Source organism: Hyposmocoma kahamanoa, unplaced genomic scaffold, assembly GCF_003589595.1.
Source record: "Hyposmocoma kahamanoa isolate Upper Pololo Valley unplaced genomic scaffold, ASM358959v1 63, whole genome shotgun sequence".
Classification (NCBI taxonomy): domain Eukaryota; kingdom Metazoa; phylum Arthropoda; class Insecta; order Lepidoptera; family Cosmopterigidae; genus Hyposmocoma; species Hyposmocoma kahamanoa.
Genome location: NW_020653851.1, coordinates 11075173 through 11098195, shown reverse-complemented (window position 1 = coordinate 11098195; position 23023 = coordinate 11075173). Strand labels below are relative to the sequence as shown.

At 36.0% G+C, this 23023-nt stretch overlaps 2 protein-coding genes across 3 annotated transcripts; one reads left to right on the top strand and one right to left on the bottom strand.

Moving 5' to 3' along the window:
* Nucleotides 1-999: 999 nt before the first annotated feature.
* LOC113230515 (DNA-directed RNA polymerases I, II, and III subunit RPABC4) lies at nucleotides 1000-4438 on the bottom strand. Of its 2 annotated transcripts, none has more exons than XM_026464481.1 (3): nucleotides 4103-4438; nucleotides 3197-3289; nucleotides 1000-1476 (listed from the first exon to the last, which is right to left on the bottom strand). In XM_026464481.1, exons 1-3 carry the CDS (start codon nucleotides 4164-4166, stop codon nucleotides 1454-1456), a joined length of 180 nt encoding a protein of 59 aa, XP_026320266.1. In that variant the 5' UTR covers nucleotides 4167-4438; the 3' UTR covers nucleotides 1000-1453. The 2 variants fall into 2 exon arrangements, 1 of the variants encoding a protein (XP_026320266.1); XR_003310500.1 differs by lacking the exon at nucleotides 4103-4438 and adding an exon at nucleotides 3363-3939 and having other exon boundaries at nucleotides 1443-1476.
* Nucleotides 4439-14369: 9931 nt separating this feature from the next.
* LOC113230495 (ARL14 effector protein) lies at nucleotides 14370-16073 on the top strand. The gene is made up of 3 exons (XM_026464452.1): nucleotides 14370-14658; nucleotides 14749-14892; nucleotides 15761-16073. Exons 1-3 carry the CDS (start codon nucleotides 14579-14581, stop codon nucleotides 15840-15842), a joined length of 306 nt encoding a protein of 101 aa, XP_026320237.1. The 5' UTR covers nucleotides 14370-14578; the 3' UTR covers nucleotides 15843-16073.
* The last annotated feature ends 6950 nt before the right edge of the window (nucleotides 16074-23023 follow it).

Here is a 23023-nt window from a genome sequence, read left to right as displayed (position 1 = left end):
AGTTTCATTTCCTAAAATTAAGTCTTCTGCTTATCCTTTTTTTTAAGAGTCAAAGAGACAGGTGTACTTAGAAAGTTAGTTTGTATTTGCCAAAATGGAAACATAATTATTTGTAAAATTCCTATATATTAGAATCTGAATTCTCAAACTGTAACGAATCATTGAATGTTTTGTAACCATAAAGTGATATGTTGGTATTATTTTTAAGTTGGCAGAGCCTAAAAAACCTATGTAAAAATCAAATTAATAAGAATTTCGTCCGTAATGAGCAGAGCTCAAAATTGGCAAGTATATTTACCTAAATTTTAAGGAAGTAATAGGTACAAGTAAAGTGAATACCTCTCTCTGAACTCCCGGAATTATTGAAGTTTATTCTTTCTTTTTTGATGTGTAACTAGATATACTACAGTAGTGTATGTAAAAGAAAAGTTTTGTAATTGTAAGCAAAAATATAACTATTGTTTTGATATTTTGCTTTTTATTTTTAATCATTTCGCGATTTGAGAGGGAGGTATCATCAACTCTGTGTGTACTACTTGAAGTTTAGGTGAAAATCGACTCATCCGAAGAACAGAGTCCGTTGTGATTATACAGCGAAAAGGGAATGAGTACATTACGAGAATAATTTCGTTACTCAAACTAGAAGGTATTTTGAGAATTTATAAACCTTATTTCATTTCGGAAATATAAAATCAAACAACAGTCGATCTGACATCCACAGCGAAGAAGAACGAACGAAATGTACTATGTCTTGAGAATAGGTAGTATTGCACATAGATCTTTGTTCTACGGATGAGTCGATATACTCTGCCTGTTTTGATCTTTGGTAACTAGGCATTGGAATGTGATTGAATGTCATTTGGTAAGCTACCAATTAGTGATACTAACAGTCAATCCATGATCTCATTTCACTGCTGAGCACGGATCTCCACACTCCATTTTTTATGTAGTAATAATTTAATAAAAAGCAATTTTAACATTATTGAAGTTGGTCACAACTGGGTTTGAGACACGTTACATTCAAATATTTCTTAAGAGAGATTCATTTATCATCAAAAATTTGTTGTTATGCTTTATTTACTGCACAATAAAGGCTATGTAATACTTAAAACATTTATATGTATATCTTAAATATAATATTCAATTCCGAGTGTTAATAGGACATATACAATAAAAGGACCTATGTTTTAAATTTCCAAGTTAGTATTCGACTTTAAAAATTATTAAATTGCACAGGAAACCGATTGTTTGCAGTCCAGAACTTTAACTTGTTTATTTGTTTCTTTGTCAACACTTGGGATTGAAAGAGAAAGTATTCAAGAATTGAGAGAAAATTCAACTTGTCAAGTATTTACCCTTTTATTGTTTATACATTATATGAATGGATATTTTATAATGATAAGATTAATAAACTAAATGTAAAATGATTGGTGTTTTCTCCATTCTATCGTCATCATCGCGCGTCGAATACCACCACTGATTGTCTAGTTAAGGAAATTTCATTCAAATTACAATGTGAAGTGTTAGTTACAACCATCAGGTATACAACCAGAAATGGACATGAAATAAGTGCCATCCATCCCTGGCAACTCAACAGGCAAATGGGCCTTACTTTTAAATATCAACTCTCGTTTCCACTGAAATCACAAATTAGAAAGCTGAAATAGTACAGCGCCAACAACTGACCTGTGTGGTCTCCGTATATTCCAAAACTATTCTGTATTTATTGTAATAAAGATAATATCTTTAAGTACGGGGAGCTGTTCCATTCAGTGGTGTGGGAAAAACAGCAAAACATCTAATTACAAAACAAATAGAATCACATTTTTTTCGGCAATTAAATATGTAATTTTTCAATAGTCGTCCATCATAGCAAAGCTCAAGTTAAACTGGTCAATTTGAAGTGAAACAATTGACGACACCTGTCAATTGTTTCGAATATGAGCTGGCCAATCGGAGCGCAGTCGTCACCGTAATGACTTGGCAGAATAGTTTTCAAACAAATTGAATGACATTTCGTCTGTATTTCTGGTTATATACTCGACACCGTCGAACACCACCATTGTAAGTACATGCTTGCTTGTATGTAATTAAACTTAACCAACTAATATTCTAGTACTAACAGAAGATAATAGGTCTAGCAAAGTTGCATCAACTTGGACAAGTGACAGCTTTAACCTTCGTCGGCAAATTGTCGCGTGGTGAGGTCGCTGACCCAAAATACATATTGCATGACACTCACAAAATTGTGGAAGTATTTTCATAAAATTCTATGTTCATTAATTATATAACACACATGCAAGTTATTTAATTTTGTTATTTTGCCTTTTTTTTGTGTAATTCAAGCAAAGTGAAAACAGTAAAGCAATAAATGATTAATAACATAATCTTACCTTGTGATTTTCGATAAGTACAACACAATGAAAGAAACTTGTTCTGATGGTAAGACATTCCAATAAAACCTTTCGACTTAACACCAATTTGAAACAGACGTTTTGCATTCCATGCCACATCTTAAGTCTAGTTTCCTCATTCTGCTTATGTTATTTATCACACAAAAGCACATTTTGTTGAATCCACATATAAATGTACATGAATTTTCATTTACTGTAAAACATCAAACCATCATGCAAGCAAACACCAAAGCATACACAGGTAAGTTCATCAAATATATACAAAGGCACATCTCATGACAAAGTAATAAATGTTACAATAATGATAATGCAATAACATAAAATGAAAATCATAATGATGGTATAACTTTGCATCAACAACAAATTAATCACCCAGAGGTTGAAATATCTGTAGTGCGAGCAAAATATACTAACATACACTAATACTATGTCAGCTAAGAAAAGATAATAGATATTCGCAAACGCCAAGACATAGTTTAAAGACATGTAATAAAAAACTCAAATGAAGTGGAAAAGAAATTTGTTTTGAACCAACTAATACTAAAAATAACAAAATTTACAATCAAAAAGGTTTCAGTTATTAAAAAAATCTTTTGGCTATTAGGCTTTTATTATCAAGTATGTTGGTTCAATAGACAGTTGTTGAATAGTTCTTATTAGTGGGAGCAATTTTGGTAAATAAGTTATTTTCAAAAGTTACTTAAAGTAATTTAAAGTACTTTGGTGCATAATAGTATAGCATACGATTTGATGATAAAGTCAAAGGAATTTGAAAAGGATACATCTTTTAGTTCTTTTCTTGTACATGATGCGGTAACCACACTCTCTGCATCTGATTGGGTCTCTTGGTTTGATCTCATTCTCCCTGTGACACTCTGAAATGAAGATGTTCACTGAACATGGTACTAACTGTGATAAAATTATGTGTTCATTCAATATGATGCCTACACTATGAGCTGTATTGTTGGCTTCTTCTTTAGCATGTCAATCGTTCATAACAAGAATGATATTTTTGTGTTTATAGACATTTATGGTCTGGTTATGGATTTGTTGCTTCAGTGACGAAGGAACTGTCATCAGTAAAGAGTGTGCAGCACAACCCCACATCATTAAGCAAGGACATTTACAGTAATTGTTGCTGCATTATGAACAACAACTGTTCACTCTAGAGCAATCATTTAAAGGAGTTTGCTTTGCTTTGAGCTCCCGGCAAGCTATCTAAATGGCTTTCCATAAACCGTAGACCACTCCACACTTTTTTTAACACATGCTCACAAGGCGGCTACAAATTCCCACATTTCGATTTATCACAGTTGTTTCTATTTAGTTGGCACGGTCGTCGACATCTGTAACGTGTGGGCAACACACTTAATTTAATTCTAGACTGGTATAGTGACCGACGTAACGTGGGTTGGATGAGTGCAGCTGATCTCTGTGATGGTTGTCAATACACGTGATGCAATCACTTGCTGCAGAACATTCCGGGCCAGGAGGGACAAGTAATTATTGTTGAATTTCGAGTTACATGAATAATTAATAAATATAATTAATAATATATTACTTGAGACCTTATAAACGTGGGTGCAGTATTTGTGAATTTGCAAATAATTTTATTCACGATACACAGACAAAAACTCACGATTCAAAATGAATAAATTTAAAAAATGTAATAGGTTATGTCGTCATACCTCCACAAACGTATATCATGGGCACTTTGGCAACCGATTGTTCTTTAATATTTGCATCTGCCATAATGTTGTTATGAGTCTATATATTTGTTGCTAAATTTACTTTTCCTTGTTTGAAACTAAATCTTTAGGTCGTCTTTTTGAGTCCCTATAATGCCCAACAACACCGTAATGTACGACACAGTAATGCTCGACCCGAGAATGTCCACCCCAGGCTTTAGAGGTGGGTGATAAATAACGTCACGATGAAAAAATCACGATGATCCGCCGTCAAACAGTACCACCGTGACTCGTTCCGAAGGAACGACGTTCCAAAGTCACATAGGTGTCCCTCCGTTCCAATAGCTATCCCCGTCACTCACATCACGACATAGGTATTTGATACAATGCGCGATCTCCGTTCCGTGGTGACTGAGCGCGTCACTCGTTGCAGTTCTCTTCAAATCGGGCCATTTCGGCGATGGGAGTGAATGAAATAGGACCACTTTCTTTGCTCACTCACAAGGGTCGTAGGTGCTTATTACTACTAGAAAGGGCGGATGAAAAAATTCTGCAGCAGTTATTATAAACCTATTTATGAACAAAGTAATATATTTTTGTATATTTACACCCTGCCTCCGTGGCCAAACGGTTACCATGCCGACTGCCAGGCAGAGGTCCCAGGTTCGATTCCCGGGCCGGGAGAAATAGTAGTATGGCCTACAATTATTTCTCTCGTGAGTTTGGGTGTGATTTGTGGTTGTCTATGTGTGTGTCCATGGCACCCGCGACACAGGGTTTCCCTAGTGCGGAGCTATGTTGAGTGTGTGCGTTATTTATTTATTTATTTGTTTTATTATAGGAAGAGTTGGTATTTTATATACTTTGTGTATTCTACTAGAAATATAATTGCATTACATTTTATTGCTATTTTTAACAATCCAAAGATTCGCATTAAATAAGTAAAAACAAAATTACTTTAAATACAAAATCAACTTTTTGAATGGAATTGAAACTTATTACAAAGGGAGTAAAAACTTAAACCATTCTATAAAAAACGGCTGTAAGTATTAGAAAGAAGCCGCTGGCTAAAACCGTATATCGTGATGTAAGTTATAGGCGTGACAAGGTCACGGAAGTAACAGTCGTGACAAAATCACGATGATTTATCACTGTGATTTTTTTTTGGAACCGGAACGACGGTCACGGCGATAGAAATGTAACGCTATTCCCCATATCTACCAGGCATACCCCAGGAATGCGCGACACAAGAATCCGATGCATACGGCCTCTGATTGGCTCCGTGATCTGTATTCCTATTGGTGGGAACTGTCTGACAGTTCACGAAAAGAAATGGGTCATGTTCACAATGAAGCTCAAATTGAGCTCTAATCAAGCGATTCGCTCTGGGCCTTTTGGAGGGAAAAGTGTCGTTTTTATTTTGACTTTCAATTATTTTGTGAAATCTAGTTTAAAGTGGAATAGGATAGTGCTATTGTGCCTTCATCGAAGATTAAAACGCGAAATTATACGAATCTCGAACTAAAATACCCGTATCTGCCCGTTCTAAGGAATCCCGAGCCAATCCAAGCACGCCGCCTCAAATTGCCTATCCCCTTTGTGGCGGCCATATTTACAGAAACATAATTAAACGAAGACATGGCTCAAAAGACTTAATGTACCAAGACTTGGCTGTATGGTGTAAAACCTTTGCCTTTTCCTTTATGGAAAGAAGAAAAAAAAAACCTTAAGTTAAGGACTCCTCCCCAGGAGTAGATGGAATACCATATTCCTTCTTGAAAAATGCGAGGACTTCTGCTAAGATAACATTTTTAGAAATTATTAACTCCATATTCCTCTCAGGGTGTCCTCCGGAGGAATGGAAGACGCATGTGGTTATCCCTATTCTGAAACCAGGCAAAAATGCTACAGACTCTTCCAACTATCGTCCCATCGCTTTATCCTCTACCCTAGCGAAAATCATGGAGCATCTTATTAAAAATCGGTTGGAGTGGTTCTTGGAAAATAGAGATATTTTTGCTAAAAGCCAGTTTGGTTTTAGGAAGGGTAGCGGCACTATGGATAGCATAAGCCTCCTGGTCTCTGATATTCGCCTGGCCTTCTCAAAGAATGAGTCTATGATTGGTGTTTTCTTGGATATTTCCGCTGCTTATGATAGTGTGATTCTTCCCCTGCTCAGGCAAAAAATGCATCAGCTGAGCATCCCGGTAAGATTGACCAATTTCATTTTTAATCTCTTCTCGTGTAGGACATGCTTGTTTCGTTTCCAAGGAAACTTTGTCGCATCAAGGAACGTCTGGAAGGGCCTTCCGCAAGGATCTGTTCTCAGTCCTTTGCTGTACAATATTTATACGTATGATCTGGAGAGATCAGTGAACAGTTTTTGTAGTATCCTCCAATATGCTGATGATCTGACTATATATGCCCACGGCTCGTCACTGGATGACATCGGTTTCCGTCTGAATACTGCCTTACAGTACTTAGGCGATTGGCTAACTGATGATGGTCTTTCTTTGTCTGCCCCTAAAAGTGGTGTAGTCGTTTTTTCCCGGAAAAAGTTTACCCCACAAGTTCCAGTCAATATCCTAGACCAGCGTATAACAATCTTTGACAATTTCAAATTTCTGGGGCTCATACTAGATTCCAAATTGACGGGCGTCCCTCATTTAAACTTTATTGCCAAAAAGTGTGAGACTAACATTAATATTCTCCGCTCCCTGTCAGGCACTTGGTGGGGTTCCCACCCATTCTGTCAAAAAATATTGTACAATGCCATAATCCGTAGTCACTTTGACTACGGCTCGTTTTTATTGGAACCGTGTCATAAAACTGCCCTCAATTTGTGGGACAAAATCCAATCAAAGTGTGTCCGTCTCATCATTGGAGCCATGAAGTCTACACCAATAAATGCTCTCCAGGTTGAGTGTGTGGAACCCCCTCTCTTTTTAAGAAGGCAGTTTCTCGCTGATAGATTTTTGTACAAGGTGGCGCAACTATCTCCTCACCTTCTTCTGGCCAAGCTTCACGAACTGTCTGATCTAACTACTCGTAGATCTTCTAAATATTGGCAAATCAAAGATATACCCTGCATTCTTAAAAGTTACCACAAATTTATCAAAATCAATTCTCCCGTTTTTCAATGCGCTAAAAATCCCCTTTTTTCTTGTCTTTATGATGTAATAATATTTAAACCTGAGATAATCTTGGACTTTGGTATTTACAAAGATTCCCCTGCTGCAGACAGACAGTTTAATAAGGCCTTGGCTAAGGACTGGCAGGGCTGGTTGACTATGTATACGGATGCCTCCAAGCTGGCTGCTGATGGTTGTGTCGGTGCGGCTGTATGGATCCCAAAATATGAAATTATTCTGAACTGTAAATGCCCATCTCAGGCATCAATATTCACCGGAGAATCTACTGCCCTACTTGAAGCTCTCAGTTATGGTATCTCACAAACTGAACAAAAGTATAATTTTTTCAGACTCAAAAAGCTGTTTACAGGCTATTCTGGCAAACCAATTTGTTGGTAAAAGTAAATTCCATAATATCCTGAAGATCAAGGAGGTCTTGTATCAATGCCATAGTAATAACATTCAGGTTGTATTGGCGTGGATTCCAGGTCATAGCGGGATCCAAGGCAATGAAACCGTAGACATATTGGCGAAAAACGCTATCCAAACAGGTTACCTTAATCATTATAGGATATTTACCTATGACCTCCTGCCTTTAGCTACCAATGATATGTTTTCCTCATGGAGCAATGAGTGGAATAAAATCAAGCTTATCAAGGGCAAGTACTATGCTCACATCCAAATAAGTATCCCCAAAAAACCTTGGTTTTTTAACCTTAAAGGATTCAGTAAATCTGTAACTTCTACGATATGCCGACTTCACCTTGGTCATGCCTGCACCCCGGTCCATCTGGCAAAACTTAGAATACGGGATAACTCAATTTGTGAATGTGGCCTAGATGAAGGTACCTCAGACCATATATTTTTCAGCTGCCCTTCCAGAACTTGTTCCATCTACGATAGTCTTCCACCGTCCATTCCGCGTCCCGTAAATTTCCAGTTTCTGCTATATGTCTTTTCAAATACCCTACTGAAATTAATTACTGATTTTATTAGTATTAACAAACTTAAATTATAACACTATTTATTTTTATTTTATTTATATTATTAATGGTGATGGTACCTATATTGTGTCGTGTTGTATTGTTTCAGAATTGGAATAGAGTAAAGAGCAGTGTTAAATGCTTAAACATTGGAAAATAAATAAAAGTGTAGCTCCCATGACTGACTAGACATTGGCAAAATTATAAAAGAGAAGCCATCCTTCTTTTTAAAAAAATAGAATAGAACCTTTGCGATAATAAATGTTATCAAATTTTTCGATATTTTCAAACATTTTAGTAAAAGAAATGTCCGACAACTTCAAGTGAAAATTGACAGTTTTGGTGCGTTGACTGTGGAAAGTAAATCTTTGTGAAAAAGAGGTCAAAATTCAGAGAAAACGCTTGAATCCATTATTGTTTTACACAACGATATCTAGGTAATATCGTGTTCTACACGAAACAATACTACAAGGGCCTTTGGATTAGACCGCCCAAAAGAATACAATAACTATATTTTCTCAGAATTGAAGAAGTGGAAAACGTAAGTTATTAAGTGCAAAATTAATTAGTAATTATTCGTCATTATCATCATCAGTCTATTTATTTCAAGTTCCCCACTGTTGAAGCACCTGCCTCCCCTCAGACATGGAAGTTTAAGGTGTTAAAGTTATACTACACAAGCCTATTTCATGTGCCATTTCATCATTTCACTCCACAAACTATGTCAAGAACTCGTTAGTCACAAGATCAGTCAGGAGATATAAATAATAATCATTTTAATGAAATAGATATGGATCTGTTGTAATAAAATTATTTTATTTTCCTAGCCTCGCTTAGCGCAGCTCTGAAATGTGTGCGAGAGTGGTGTAGAAAACGGTGTAGAGCTACTGGTACGAACAGCAACTGAGATGCGATGGACGAGCTGCGATCCGCTGATCCAACCAAATGGTTGTAGAAGAAAAATATTAATTTGAATCGAAAATACTCCAAATTATTAAACGAATTCTATTTAATTTTATCATAATTAATAATTATATGACATTAATAGGATAATTTTTGTTCTACTTGACTTAAAACTTAATGAAACTGAATTCGGTGTATTATTTATGTAATGTGCTTTACAAAGGGATACGTCTTGGCTAATGTTGTTACGTGTTGCTTTCTAATTATTACAGAAACAATTTAATAAGCCGTCTACGTTTCGCATTAACTAGTTCGATCATGATTTCTTTGTTTACAAATGTCAGGTCAATAAAAATGGAAGTAAGTAAATTAATTTGCTTATTATTATTACATTACCGATTGAACGAATTGTTGACGAAGAGTGAATAAACCAAACTTAGAATAATAACGCATAGAAACCTAGCCCGCACACGCTAAGTGAGGCAAGTTAGAGGCTTCCCAAAGGGCCTACACGAGCGGGTGGGCTGTCAGTGCTCAAGGTCAAATTGCTCCGCGAACAGCTCAAAAATTTTTGCTAATAATGACGAAATGTGCGGTAAATGGGTGTAAAAATAGAACAGGCAAACATAAAATAGACACTAACATCACATTCCACAAGGAAGTAATGCGTTTCAACTTGTATTTTTATATAAATATTCACTAAAACCGAAAGTTAATTTCGTTGCAACAAGACACGAAAATGTTGCAAAGTAGCGGATTTCTTTCTCCCAATTTTGCTATTCTGTTTGAAAATAATTATATTACGTAATTTTTTGAGAATAGGCAATATCGCGACAGCTGCAGATTTTTTTTTATTCTAATGTAAGTGTGCATTTGACTTCCATTTCTGCAAGTCAAATGCGTACAAATGTTGTTTACAAACAGCAACCCCTAGAGTTTCTTGCTCATACTTCTCGGGGGCATCTGCCTTACGAATGAGCGGTAGAGTTTAACCAATGTGACGATTTCTAGTGTAATAATGCTTACCTATGAAATAAAGATTATTTTGATTTTGATTCTGGCTATCGTTTACGGGGTATATGGGGATGTTCATTACGAATATAGTACTTATTTCTAAGTCCAAGATGGTGGACACAATTTAAAAAAATGCAATATGGGTATCCTTTTCGAGGTATTTGGGGATGCTCATTATGAATATGGCACTAATTTCTAAATCCAAGATGGCGGGCGCGATTTTTCAAATAATGGCAAGTTGGGAATCATTTTCGAGATATTTGGGGGTGCTCATTACGAATATAGCACTTATTTGTAAACCCAAGATGGCGGACACGATTTTTCAAAAAATGCCATATGGGTATCCTTTTCGAGATATTTGGGGATGTTCAATACGAATATGGCACTCATTTCTAAATCTAAGACAGCAGACATGACAGTTCAAACAAAAGCAATATTCGTAATGAGCACCCCAAAATACCTCGAAAACGATACCCAACTTGCCATTATTTGAAAAATCGTGCCCGCCATCTTGGATTTACAAATAGTGCCATATTCACATTGAGCATTCCCAAATACCTCGAAAATGATACCCATATAGCATTTTTTGGAAAAATCGTGCCCGCCATCTTGGATTTAGAAATAAGTGCCATATTTGTAATGAGCACCCCCAAATACCTCGAAAATGATACCCATATTGCATTTATTTAAAAACTCGTGTCCGCCATCTTGGATGTAGAAATAAATGCTATATTTGTAATGAGCACCCCCAAATACATTGAAAACGATACCCAACTTGCAATTATTCGAAAAATCGTGCCCGCCATCTTGGATTTAGAAATGAGTGCCATATTCGTAATGAGCACCTCGAATACCTCGAAAATGACTCCCATATTGCAATTTATTTTAAAAGTCGTGTCCGTCATCGTCCGACATTGTCGATCGACAGTAACGATCGACAAAACCGAGCGTATCTGTAGGCACCTTTAACTTAATGATGAATTACGCAAGATACAATTTTCCCACTTTTGAGGGAAATGTTATTCCATGGTATCATTATTTGTATATTTGTGTGCGTGCCGACGAGCGTATATAGATACAAGTTGCTTACGCCTACATGAATTTGGTTTTTGCCTCACTTGTGACAGTTCGTTTGATATGAAATTATCATTCTATGCGTTATTATTCTTAACCAATGCCAATTGTTCAAAATCCCCAAAAATTACGGTTAACATCCCCAAATTTGGGACGAGCAAAGTTCATACTCCTCACATCTTTAGTTTTCGTTATCTATTACAAATACACGCTTTAACATATAACAAGAATTAAGAAACTCAAAATGTAATGTAACCATCTGTAACGTTTGCTGTGAATGTAAACAGAATTCAAAATTTAAAGCAAATTATAAAATTAGCTGATCTGTAACCGTTTATTTATTTTAATGAGATTCAACATCATCGAATATAATAACCAGAAATAGAGACGAAATAAGGGCCATACATTCCTGGTAACACATTAGCGATACAGCTCTTATAAGTATCAACTCTCGTTTGCACTGAAATATAGACAGGCCTACTACTGACCTGTGTTTACGTCTCCGTATATTCCAAAAAGTATTCTGTATTTATTGTAATAAAGATAATATCTCTAACAATGCCATGCCGTGCTGTTCTATTCGGTGGTGTGGGAAAAACAGCAAAACATCTAATTACAAAACAAACGGAATCACATTTCATCGGTAATTAAATATTAAATATGTAATTTTGCAATTTCCGTCCATTATAGCAAAGCTCAAGTTAATTGGTCGTTTTGAAGTGAAACAGTTGACGACATCCATTGACGACACATCAATTGTTTCGAACTCGGGCTAGCCAATCGGAGCGCAGTTGTCACAGTAATGATAAGGCATGAGGCAGAATAGTTTTCAAAGTAAATGACATTTCGTCTCTATTTCTGATTATATTCTCGATGTTTAACATTAATCAGTATTTGAAAAAAAAAAAGTGTTCCTAACAGCAACGATCAAACTAGCGATGCATCACCAGTCGATAGATTAAACAAAATGATAAAATAGAATCCCCACATTTTCCCCACATAGCGCCAATCTCCATAAAATCCCCAATCTAGTTGCAATTCCGAAAACCGACACGATGAAGTCATATCTCATGGAAAAAAATATTTAGTGATGGGACACCTCGAAAACATAAAGTCGATTATCTCATCTGTTTGTGGTTTTATAATTGTTTTTAAATTACTCGTGTTGTTTTGAGCTATATCGTGTTATTTTCGGCTAAGCTTGTATTTTTAGTGAATTTGTATCCAATGTTGCTAATGTAAAATTATTTAGGTGTAGTCAGTTACACATGGAAATTAAACTGAAAGTTAACAAATACGATTAAGTTTCATAAAATCGAACTAGAACATTAAAAAATGTCGATGTTTTGATGTCTCGGGCTCATTTGTAGGCTGGTGTACCACTTTGCTTTTATTTCAGTCGCTTTCTTCCAATACTCCATCCATAAGGATTTCAGTGACAACATGAACTGGGCGTGGAAGTCAGTGTATGGTACTTTCAAGCAAGAGGAATGTTATTCATCTGCTGTTCTTCGTGCGGCTCCACGAGCTTGTTCATTCCCAGTAATATCAGAATGTGAAGGTACCCGCCTTATATGTTATATTTTTACCTCTACTATACATGTCATATACCAATTGTTTTATATTATATACTATATAACACAAATTATATTTATGTTGTTTGTTATTGAGTGCAGCCAATACACTTTGAGAATCAGTAAAGATAATTATATTAACAACTTCGAGAATATTTACGTAAAGTAATGTTTGGAAAATGGCATAACACTCCGCTGTGAAAAATACTACAATAGTTGTTAATCTTAAAGCATTTAGATAATTTAACCTGTGGGTCATAAAATGCCGAAGTTGCAGTATCTTCAGTCTTTGAACCATCTGTATACATAGTGTATAGAGACTTGTTTTCAAGAAATTGTAGTAGCTCACGTTGGTTGTAATTTGTAAACTTTTTGAATAAGTAGTGTTGCCACGTTGCCCAAGGAGGAAGTAGTTAAACTTTAAGTAAAAAAGTTACTAGATTCCAAGAAATTAATTCTGGGTAAAATTGCCTAAAGTGGCTGAACAAAAATATAATTATGGGATTGCGTTTTTAAATACATATTTTTCTTAATTTTACAAATTATAAATCGAAAAAATAATTATCATCAATATCAATCAAATTCTTATCATCTTGTGATATTTTTTCCAATTTTTTACTTTTCTTACGAAAAGAGCTAAAAGATTTAACTATCTAATATTTTGTTTTGTACCTAATAATTTCGTAAATCTGAATAAATCTATATGTATAGCTAAAAACTGGCTACAGTGGCAACACTGCGAATAACTGTTTATAATGCATTGGCTCAGTTCATAAGGAACAATGTTATTAAAATTTAGATTATTATTTATCCACTTAACATTATTTTGAACTATTACCATCTCATTTCCATTTCATAATTTCTATCCTTCATTGTTTAGATTTACCTATAATATACTACCTACCCTATCTTGTTAATCACCGTACCAAAATTCCGTTTGCTTTTATTTTTATTCTGCGATTTCCTTTTCCCGTTTTTAAATTCCTATTAATATCCAAAACCCCACATCAAAGTTCCACAACAACAACAACTGCGACGACAATGAGTCTCAAGAAGGAAGAAAGTATTGGAATAATTATCAAAAATTGGCAACTCAATCGAAACTGCTTATGACCAACGGCTGGATGCCATAGTGCCAGGAAATAAGAAAAAAAAGTAACTTCGCGTCGCCTGTCGTATCTAACTTCGCGACACTACTCCTGCCTAACTTCGCTATAGCGAAGTGACTGTTTACACGTGCGTGTCGTGCATCGCATCGCTATTCGCATCGCCTATCGCACGAATGTAAGAACGCGGCATAAACCTGAAACGAATCTCAAGCATTGTTCTAAAATTGAGACGCAAGCTGTTACTTCCTCTGACAATTGTCAGGTGAACTCCGATTACAGATTGTACGCTTGAGTAATGTTCTGAAATAAAAAGTATGCTTGAAATCCTACTTAGCAAGTTCTGACTTGAACATTGAGTAAAGTTCTGGAATGCGACCCCCAGGCTTGGCTGTATGACGCATTAGTGCCTTTGCCTTTTCCAATGGAAATTAGAAAAAACAGTACAAAAAAAAGAAAGAAAAAAATTGTAGTTTGTGCCAATGTGCCAAGGAGGATCTAATCACTACGTTGGTTTGTGCTGTGTGTATAGCTAGGGTAGAAGTATTGTTTGATTGTGTTCTGTGCCATTACTACATGCAAGCATCAATCCCATCAATCAATTTCATTAGTAAATAGTAAAGAAGATTGATTTGTCCGTTCGTGCAGCCGGTACGCTTGTTTACTTTTAATTACAAAACAAAATAAGAAAATGCATTTCCTAGATAACTTCAATCCGGAAACTTCAGCTAGGGAGCGCCGTAAACTCAGTCGTAGAAGTTACTTTATGAAGTGAGGTTCTTTCCATAAAAACTTTATCAAATTGTATTGTTTTTACAATTGATTCAATACGAAAATATATTTCTTTGCTTATGCTTCCAGCCGCAGAAATAAAAATATCTATAATGAGCGTGGTCACATAACTGCGACTGGCAAAGATCTATGTGATTGTTTAGATGACTCTTGCGCTGGATGCCATTTCCCATGTCCTAAGTGTAATTCTACTAAATGCGGCCATGAATGCAGGTAAAATTTTCCGCGATGTCAAATAATTAAATTATTAATTTCACGTGCATGTAAGACCAGATTATAGTTATTAGGTACTTTAATTCTTGAATGAGGTAATGTGAAACCTACCTGTATAATTCTGTAGCTCTCTGTAAGTTAGGTTAAGATTACTCTAACATGGTTTTCAGAGATTGAAAACAGGTAGAGAATATTTACCTTAACTGCAAGTACCACACATCATGTGCATAATGTCCCTCTAAAATCCCAGAATGATTAAATATAAGGCAAAAAGCCAGATTAAATCAAATCAGAACAGTTATGTATTTAATTACAATTATAAAACTTCAAAATATGCTACTGTAGTAATTGTTAGTTTTTTTAATGAACATATTGTGCCCCAATTGCTGGGCACAGTTCTCGTAAAATCCTCCACTACTCCCTGCCTTTGCTGATTTCTTATCAAACTCTTGTGTTATTATTATTGCTGGTTATACTTAAAATATATATAACAAAATAAAGTAATAGCATAAATTAAATTGAATTAAAAATTAATTTAAAGGAAAGGTATAACTCCTGTCAGTTAAAAGGGTGCCTGAAAACCTGACAAAAACTTAAAACTGAGAAAATAATGTTTTCTCACCCCTAAAAAATTTTTCACCCCTCATGGAAGAATGGCATAAATGGAATTATGTCATGCTTATTGTTCCATTAGATATAGAAAAATATAACCCACATCCTCTTCAATTGGGGTATATGCGTAAAGTGGGTTATGTTTTTCTGTCTAATGGAGCAATAAACATGTTTGACGTAATTCCACTTGCGCCATTCTTCCATGAGGGGTGCGATTATGCAACTAATGTAGCAAAAGCGTTTTTTTATTTTTCAGAGTAAATAGAAAATGGATGTATGAGAAAATAGAAACAGAAGGAAACGATTTTGTCATAAAAAACGATTACAAGCACAAATAATTGAGTCCTTACCTACAATATCTTGCTATGTTAGAAGTAATGTTTGTATGTAGTATTTGTATGTATTTCTTTATATTTAATTTAATTAGTTGCTAAACATTGCAATATCTAAAGTAATAATTTGTGATAATGTATCTAAATTACAATTTTAAATAAAAATAGTTTTCATGATATTCATATTCAAAAGTAGAATAAATTGAATTCCCTTCCCGTCTGTCCATTTTCACTATTCGTCTACTTTCCGATCGGCCCACTTGTTTTTCCCGATTCGTTCATTTCCCATTTCGTCTACTTTCCAGATCGGTCAACTTGTCCAAATGGTGAATCCGTTTTCGCACACTTTTGTTATGATTGTACTGAAGGGATTAAAATTAATAGAAAATTATAAAAATTTGATCAGTTATAAATGAGCAAGTTAAATAATAATAATAACTATTATTATTAGGAATTATATTGAGTGATTACACTTTTACATTTTCATTAGAAAAGGGTGTATCAAGATACATTATATAGATTAGTGATGCAACGGAAGTGTCATAACGGAAACAGATGTCAAAAGCAAATTTTAGCGGAAGCGGATTCGCTAACGGAAGTGTAAGTGTAATATTAACGAAATAGTTCCAAATAGGACTTGTTTTTGGTTTCATAATTTGCACTTTGCACAACACAAAACTGATAAAAAACGCACGCCCCACCACCAAGCAATTTGCGCGCTCCATCTCCACATCCATTGTGAACGCTCTAAAATTCCCATTAAAGTTCCGTTGCAAAAATTGCGGAAGCAGAAACAGAAACAGGTGAAAAAGTATGCGGAACTTCCGCAGTTACGGAAGCAGAAGTCTGTTGCATCACTAATACATATAGATAGTGCAGGAAGCCTATCACTGTGCGACCGAAGGATGGAAGCAAATTTTTATAACGATCTCGCTTTTTCCGCGGAATTCTCGCGCGCAGATGCCCCACGCATTCCCGAGAATATTGCAGCCGATGTCGTCGGTAACGCGTGGCGAAACCGCGGGAAGTGGTGCGAGGGCAGGCACAGTGCGACGACGTCAAAATGTCGTCGACATAGGTTGTGTACGTACTGTGACAGTAAGTAAGATTGACACTTTGTACTTTGAACCGTTCTTATCGTAAGCGGCATAGAGTTGGATTTAAGTCTTAAATGTCAAGCTTGACGTGCTCTTGACCCTGTACAATGTCAAAGCTAGAAACTTTAGCGACAAAAATTCTAAGAATCATGCGTGGAGAAAAGTAATAAAAAGTAGGCTGACAGAGACTGCAAAATGTTTCACATTTCAATATAAAAAAAGTTTTCGATTAAGTATGAACCCAAATTTCGTTTTTCCTTATTCTTTTTTTACTTTTCTTCAGAAATATAAGAATTAAAACAGTATTAAAGTCCATCATCTTTATGTAAAAAATCTAGACTACACAACTGAACACATACGTATTACAGGCTCAAGGCGCAGTCCACGCTACGGCGGCGCGCGCGTTCTAGCGCAACGAATTTCGTTTGCGTTCCGCCGCAATTGAGCCTAAAGGCGTTGGACGACTGTCGCATATCACGACTATCTGTCGTGACTGCGTCGTGGACGTTTACTTTATCGTTGAACGACTGTCGTGTCTAGTTATTACCACTACTGGATCGTGACGACAATTTATCGGTTCATGGCTGCCGCCTTGTCGTTCGCACGACAGAACCGTATGAAGCTGCCATTATCTGTCACATTTTTATCGTGACGTTTTATTTATCGTCATACGACTGTCGTTCATGCTCTTCCCATTGTAACGACAGTCTGTCTTCGTAACGTCAATAAAGTCGTGAACGACAGTTAATCATGTTGTACTATTATGTCAACTATATCTATAAATATACAATATGTCTATAAATATACAAGCCGCGACAATTCAAACAGCACGACTATCGACTATCGTCACTACGTATAATGGGCACGCGCGCATAAGGGGTGTGCAGAAAAGGATTTTCTCATTGCTAGTCACAGACATATATCTAATGTCTGTGCTACTGCTAGTCAAGCAGACTCACGAGAACGACGATATTCTGACCGCTAAAGGTGTCTTGGCTGCTCTCAGAGGATGTTAAAGTCTGCAGAGTTAGACAACGTTGAAGCTGGAAAGGTCGTTAAAGAGAGTCGGGAAGTATTTTTGCTTATGAATAAATTATTTACAAGTGTATGAGTATGGTAGATATTATTATTTTCTAGGATAAACCAAAAGGAAAAATAAAAAAGGGAAAGGTGTTAGACAGGGATGTGTAGCGTCGCCATGGCTGTTCAATCTAATCATGGACAATTGTTTGAAAGTTTTGAAAGAGAGTACGTGTGGGCTGAGAATGAATGGTTTACTCATTAAGTGCCTCCTATACGCCGATGACCAGGTGGTATTAGCGTCGTCAGTGGAGGAGTTGCAGGAGATGGTAAATATTATGCATGGTTCTCTTAAAAGGAAAGGGATGAAAATTAATTTTGGCAACACGAAAGTAATGGTTTTTGAAAGAGAGGAAGATATGACGATATTGATTGAAGGAGAGAAAGTGGTTTCACTTGTTAGTGAAAGAGTGTGTGTATTTGGGTTCTTTGTTTACGTGTGATGGAAAAATGTGAAAGAGACAAAGAAGAGTGAACGCAGAGAATCAGGTGATTGGTGCCTTGCATACCTTCATGGCCAGCCAGAAAGTGTCTAAAAAGGCACGATTGGCTGTGCATGGGGGGTTGCTGGTTCCTACACTTAACTATGTATGGTAGTGAGTGTTGGATTTGGCAGAAAAAGCATGAAATTAGAATTAATGCAGTAGAAATGAGAGCTTTCAGGAGTATGGCTGGAGTGACTCTGATAGATAAATTACGGAACAGTGTGATAAGAGAGCGTTGCGGCGTGGAAGAAGATATAGTGACAAAGATAGAGAAAGGGATGCTTAGATGGTTCGGACATGTAGAGAGAATGAATGAAAGAAGAGTGACAAAACAGATTTATAAGGCGAATGTGAGCGGGCAAGTTAGTATGGGCCGACCAAGGCGAACTTATCATGACCAAATTGAGGCCATCCTAAAGAAGGGCCAGGTCAAGAGTACCCTTAACTGACTAGCGTGTATGAAAGCAGTGATGCGTGTTGATGAGGCGAAAAATGTGTGTCAGGATCGTAGCAAGTGGAAGACTTGTTTCTGCCTACCCCGATGGGAAAAAGGCGTGAAGTATATGTATGTATGTACAAACTAAATTACCCCGCATTTCTCAGCAGTTTTGAATTGCGGAAGCCGTTCAAATAATTTTCCCATCCCACTACCGAGACATATGGCTTTATATTCGCGGCCAATCTCAGGTCACCAGTTTTACATTTTTGGTCCACTACACTTTACATAAGGTCATGAAGTAGGTGTGTGTATTCCAAATATAGGTTGAAAAGAACACATAACTTGTTATGTGGTATACCTACCTCCCTCCAAAGACATATTGCTCTACACTCGGCCCATCGATCGCAGCGTGCCCTGGCAACTTACCTCTATTATTTAGCTAATTGCCTTGGATATCTGATATTGACATTAGCAATTACAATCCGGTAAGAAGCGCTTTATTTACTTGCAGATAAAGATAAGTGGTCAACTTTAAAAGTTACGAGCAAATTTATGTTATTATAGCAATATCTTTCGGTTCCTGCAAGCCATCCACAGATGTAGGTACACTTTGTTTTTATAGTTAAACTGTTTCGTGGCGTTCCAAAATATTGTAAAACTTTTATCTTTGATGCGTAGCACAGATATCCGTTTTAATTTTATTTTCATTGCGTAAACACCATCTTAACGCCTAGGTATTTTTGAAGATTTCCTACTTAGGTATGTAGATGCATTTTATCGTGTATTTGGCCCGTGAGTGAGCCGTGAGCGGGCCGGTAAGAACATGAAGCTGAATCATCACAATTTAGTAGCGTTGTTTGAAGGCTCTTCTTTTCATGATCGTACCGTCCTCCTTGTCTTTCTGTTACGACCGCGACGCAGAACGGAAGTGCATATCTACAGAACAGAAAATACAGTAGATGTGGGTAGTTAGCCTCATGCGCGTGCCAACCATAGGTCTCCTAAGACCTATGTGAGCTCTGTCTGCCATTTTAGCTTTGTATGGTATGGCTGTGTCAATATTTCGCACAAATTCTGTAAAATCGTAAAAAAATGTCTCGTGCTGTTTTGGACTGCAAAAATAAAAAGCGGCACCAAAAATATTGCCCGTGGTGGAATTACATATCATCGGTAAGTCTTATTTTAATAAAATTTCAATGTTTTGTTTATTGAATAGATTTTTTTGTACTGTAAGAAACGAAAAAAACACTATCTCAATGCAGTATGGTTGAATTTTATCTTTTGGAGAACACGAAAACATCTCGAACTTTCCACCCTAGTACCAAAAAAATTTTAGGAATTTAGAGAGAAGAATATGTCGATAAAATTATCGATACTGTTGATATTGCCTTTGTTCGAGTTTTAGATTTGCAATAGGCACAATCGTTGATGACATCGTCGATTACTTACAAAATATCGTGCGAAAGTATCATTATGATGAAAGTATCATTATTATGTTGAAATATACCTTAATCTTTTCAGATACCCACAAGATCCTTTTCGAAAAGAAAAATGGATAGAAGCTACTGGACGACAAAATTGGATGCCAAATATGCCATATGCTTAGACATTTGTCAAAAACTTTGGTGGGAATAATTTTCAAAAAGAACTGTGTTTTAGTTTATTCTAATTTCTATTAATAAATTGAACTTAATAAAAAAATCATTCAATAAAATAATTTGTAAAACTTAATATAGCGTAAATTGGAATGTTTTCTTTGTAAAATTAAAAATAAGGTATTTAATTAATAACTATTGTAACTATAGTGAAAAAATAGGGTGGTTTGCATCAATATTAGACATAACTGGTTGAAGAGTGTAGCACTTCAGTCAACCGTGACCATGGGACCTGTAAAGGGCCCGAAACGTCGGTTTGTTTAAAAAAACAAATATACGCGATTTAAATCCGGAAAAATAGTTTCATTTCCTATGTGTAACAATCGAGAAAACCTAAGAACTCGATATTTCAAAAAGAAGTTCTAATGAAAATTTTGAGACAATTTGTTGGAACAAATATCTTCGATACTATTTCCAGCCATCAATTAGGAGAGTATCCGACCTCTAATCGTGTAACTGATCAATAAAAGCTGTAATTACGCGCTACCTTAATATCTGCATACATCATTTACTAAAACTAACATTATCTCAAAGGCAACTGTTAAATAAGTACGTTATCTTTCACTTCTATACTCTATAAAGAAGTTTCTTGATAGTTATCAACATTATAGTATTATAGGATTTTATCAATTTTTTCACAGAATCGTATATTTTATGTACAAGCCTGTTCATATGTGTGGAAGAGGCTTTATAAATGTTAGTATGACATCCAACCATTTATATCTTCGACAACACATTCATTACAACATTAACAACATAAGTATGCCAACAAATCCAAACAAATTCTTTATATCACATCACTATTCTTATTGCTCGTGTGATGAATGATGTTATAGTTAGTTCGTATTTTGTAAATTATTTTCATTTTCCGCATGGCAAATCGTATCTTGATAATAATTACTATACATATGATAAAATGCAATGTATTGCTTTGTAAATATTAATATATTGATTATTTCTATTAAGACCTTGGCTTTGCCCTGTAATTAGTGGTGATTACATAGATGAGTCAATGCTTACAGTGATGAGGGAGATGCATAGGCCCTGAATGAAGCCACTCTAATAATAATAATAAAAAGAGAGTCGGGAGACGCGAGAGTCTAAAATAGATATAAGTACACGTAAGGACTTGCCTCGTAATTTTCTTTTTGTTTCCAACATAATAAATGCTATTGTACACCGAACTAAACGGAAACAAAGTAAAACGCGATATGTACAGAAAAAAAATCCTTTAATATTATTATCACTTATCGATAACACAAGAATTCCGCTGTGCGCATCACTAGTGCCAGCAAAGGATCCTCTGTTGTCGAGGAGATACCACATTCTATTTATTCGGATGTTAGTCATTCGTCGTAGTCCAGCTATTGGCCGCAAGATGGCAGCACGTTGAATAAAATTTCAATAAAGTAAGTCTTAGGCTCAACTCACAATGGCACAGAGTCGAAATGTCGCGACGCTCCAAGTTTTACGTCTATAGTATATGCATCTCTATTTTCTCATTTTTTAGGTGCTAATTTGTGTTATGCAAATATGGAAACGGGCGTCGACATTTGGATGCGGTCGAGCGGCTTCGCGTGTCGTCGGTCGCGTCTCGTCCTGTTTTTCAACTACAACGTGTGTGTTGAAAAAGTGTGAGTTGAGCCTAAAAGTAATCGAGACATATGGCACTTCCATTGTTTTTTTTCTTCCGTGTGCATATCGCATCGGATTACAGGTAGGCGCTAGCAATAACAGTAATAGGTCTAATTACAAGGGCCGTTCACTTGTTTACATCTATTTTATACAGCATGGGAATCATTTTGTCAAATCAAAGCCCTAAACTAGCAGGTATGGTTTTTCACTTATTAATTAAACGCTCTTTATTGGTGTAGGCCCTTAAAAGTACAAATTCACTGCGAAGGAAGAAGGGAAGTGATGTAATTTATATCCACCAAGACAAATCTAATAGTACATTGAGTGCACAGCACATGCTTGCACTAGTAGACAAATTTTCAATCACAACATGCATACAAAAGCATTATGTGTTTGCCTGCATAGTAAACGTAGTTACTCGGTATGAAACTCGACCATGTTGATAACCTGGGTTTAAATAATACATAGTATCTCTTTTTACTTTGTGGTTGAAATTATAACACAGCGTTGCTTAAGTACACACCATGCCCTACTTAGGAGTGCTCAATATATCGAATCAATCTGATATTATCGTATCATTCGGTATCGGTACATGTACTATCGATATATATTATCCGATACATGAAAAATCGTACGAAGTTGAAAGTACGCAATTCAAAATTGTACTTGCAGAAACGAAACGCACTTCGAGCGCTGATTCGCTGGTCATCCCTCAGTGTAAACCTTAGACTATGGAAACTAAAGGACAAGTTACGTTGACATATATAAATCAGACGTTATATGTATATGATGCATT

Excerpts from the sequence above, each read along its gene's own strand:
- LOC113230515 (XM_026464481.1), bottom strand. The coding sequence starts at position 4,166 with ATGGCAGATGCAAATATTAAAGAACAATCGGTTGCCAAAGTGCCCATG. Across the intron at positions 3,290-4,102 it reads CATGATATACGTTTGTGGAG|AGTGTCACAGGGAGAATGAG; the intron begins GTATGACGACAT and ends TCTTCATTTCAG. Across the intron at positions 1,477-3,196 it reads CAAGAAAAGAACTAAAAGAT|TGGTGGTATTCGACGCGCGA; the intron begins GTATCCTTTTCA and ends CTAGACAATCAG.
- LOC113230495 (XM_026464452.1), top strand. The coding sequence starts at position 14,579 with ATGCATTTCCTAGATAACTTCAATCCGGAAACTTCAGCTAGGGAGCGC. Across the intron at positions 14,659-14,748 it reads CGTAGAAGTTACTTTATGAA|CCGCAGAAATAAAAATATCT; the intron begins GTGAGGTTCTTT and ends TTATGCTTCCAG. Across the intron at positions 14,893-15,760 it reads AAATGCGGCCATGAATGCAG|AGTAAATAGAAAATGGATGT; the intron begins GTAAAATTTTCC and ends TTTATTTTTCAG.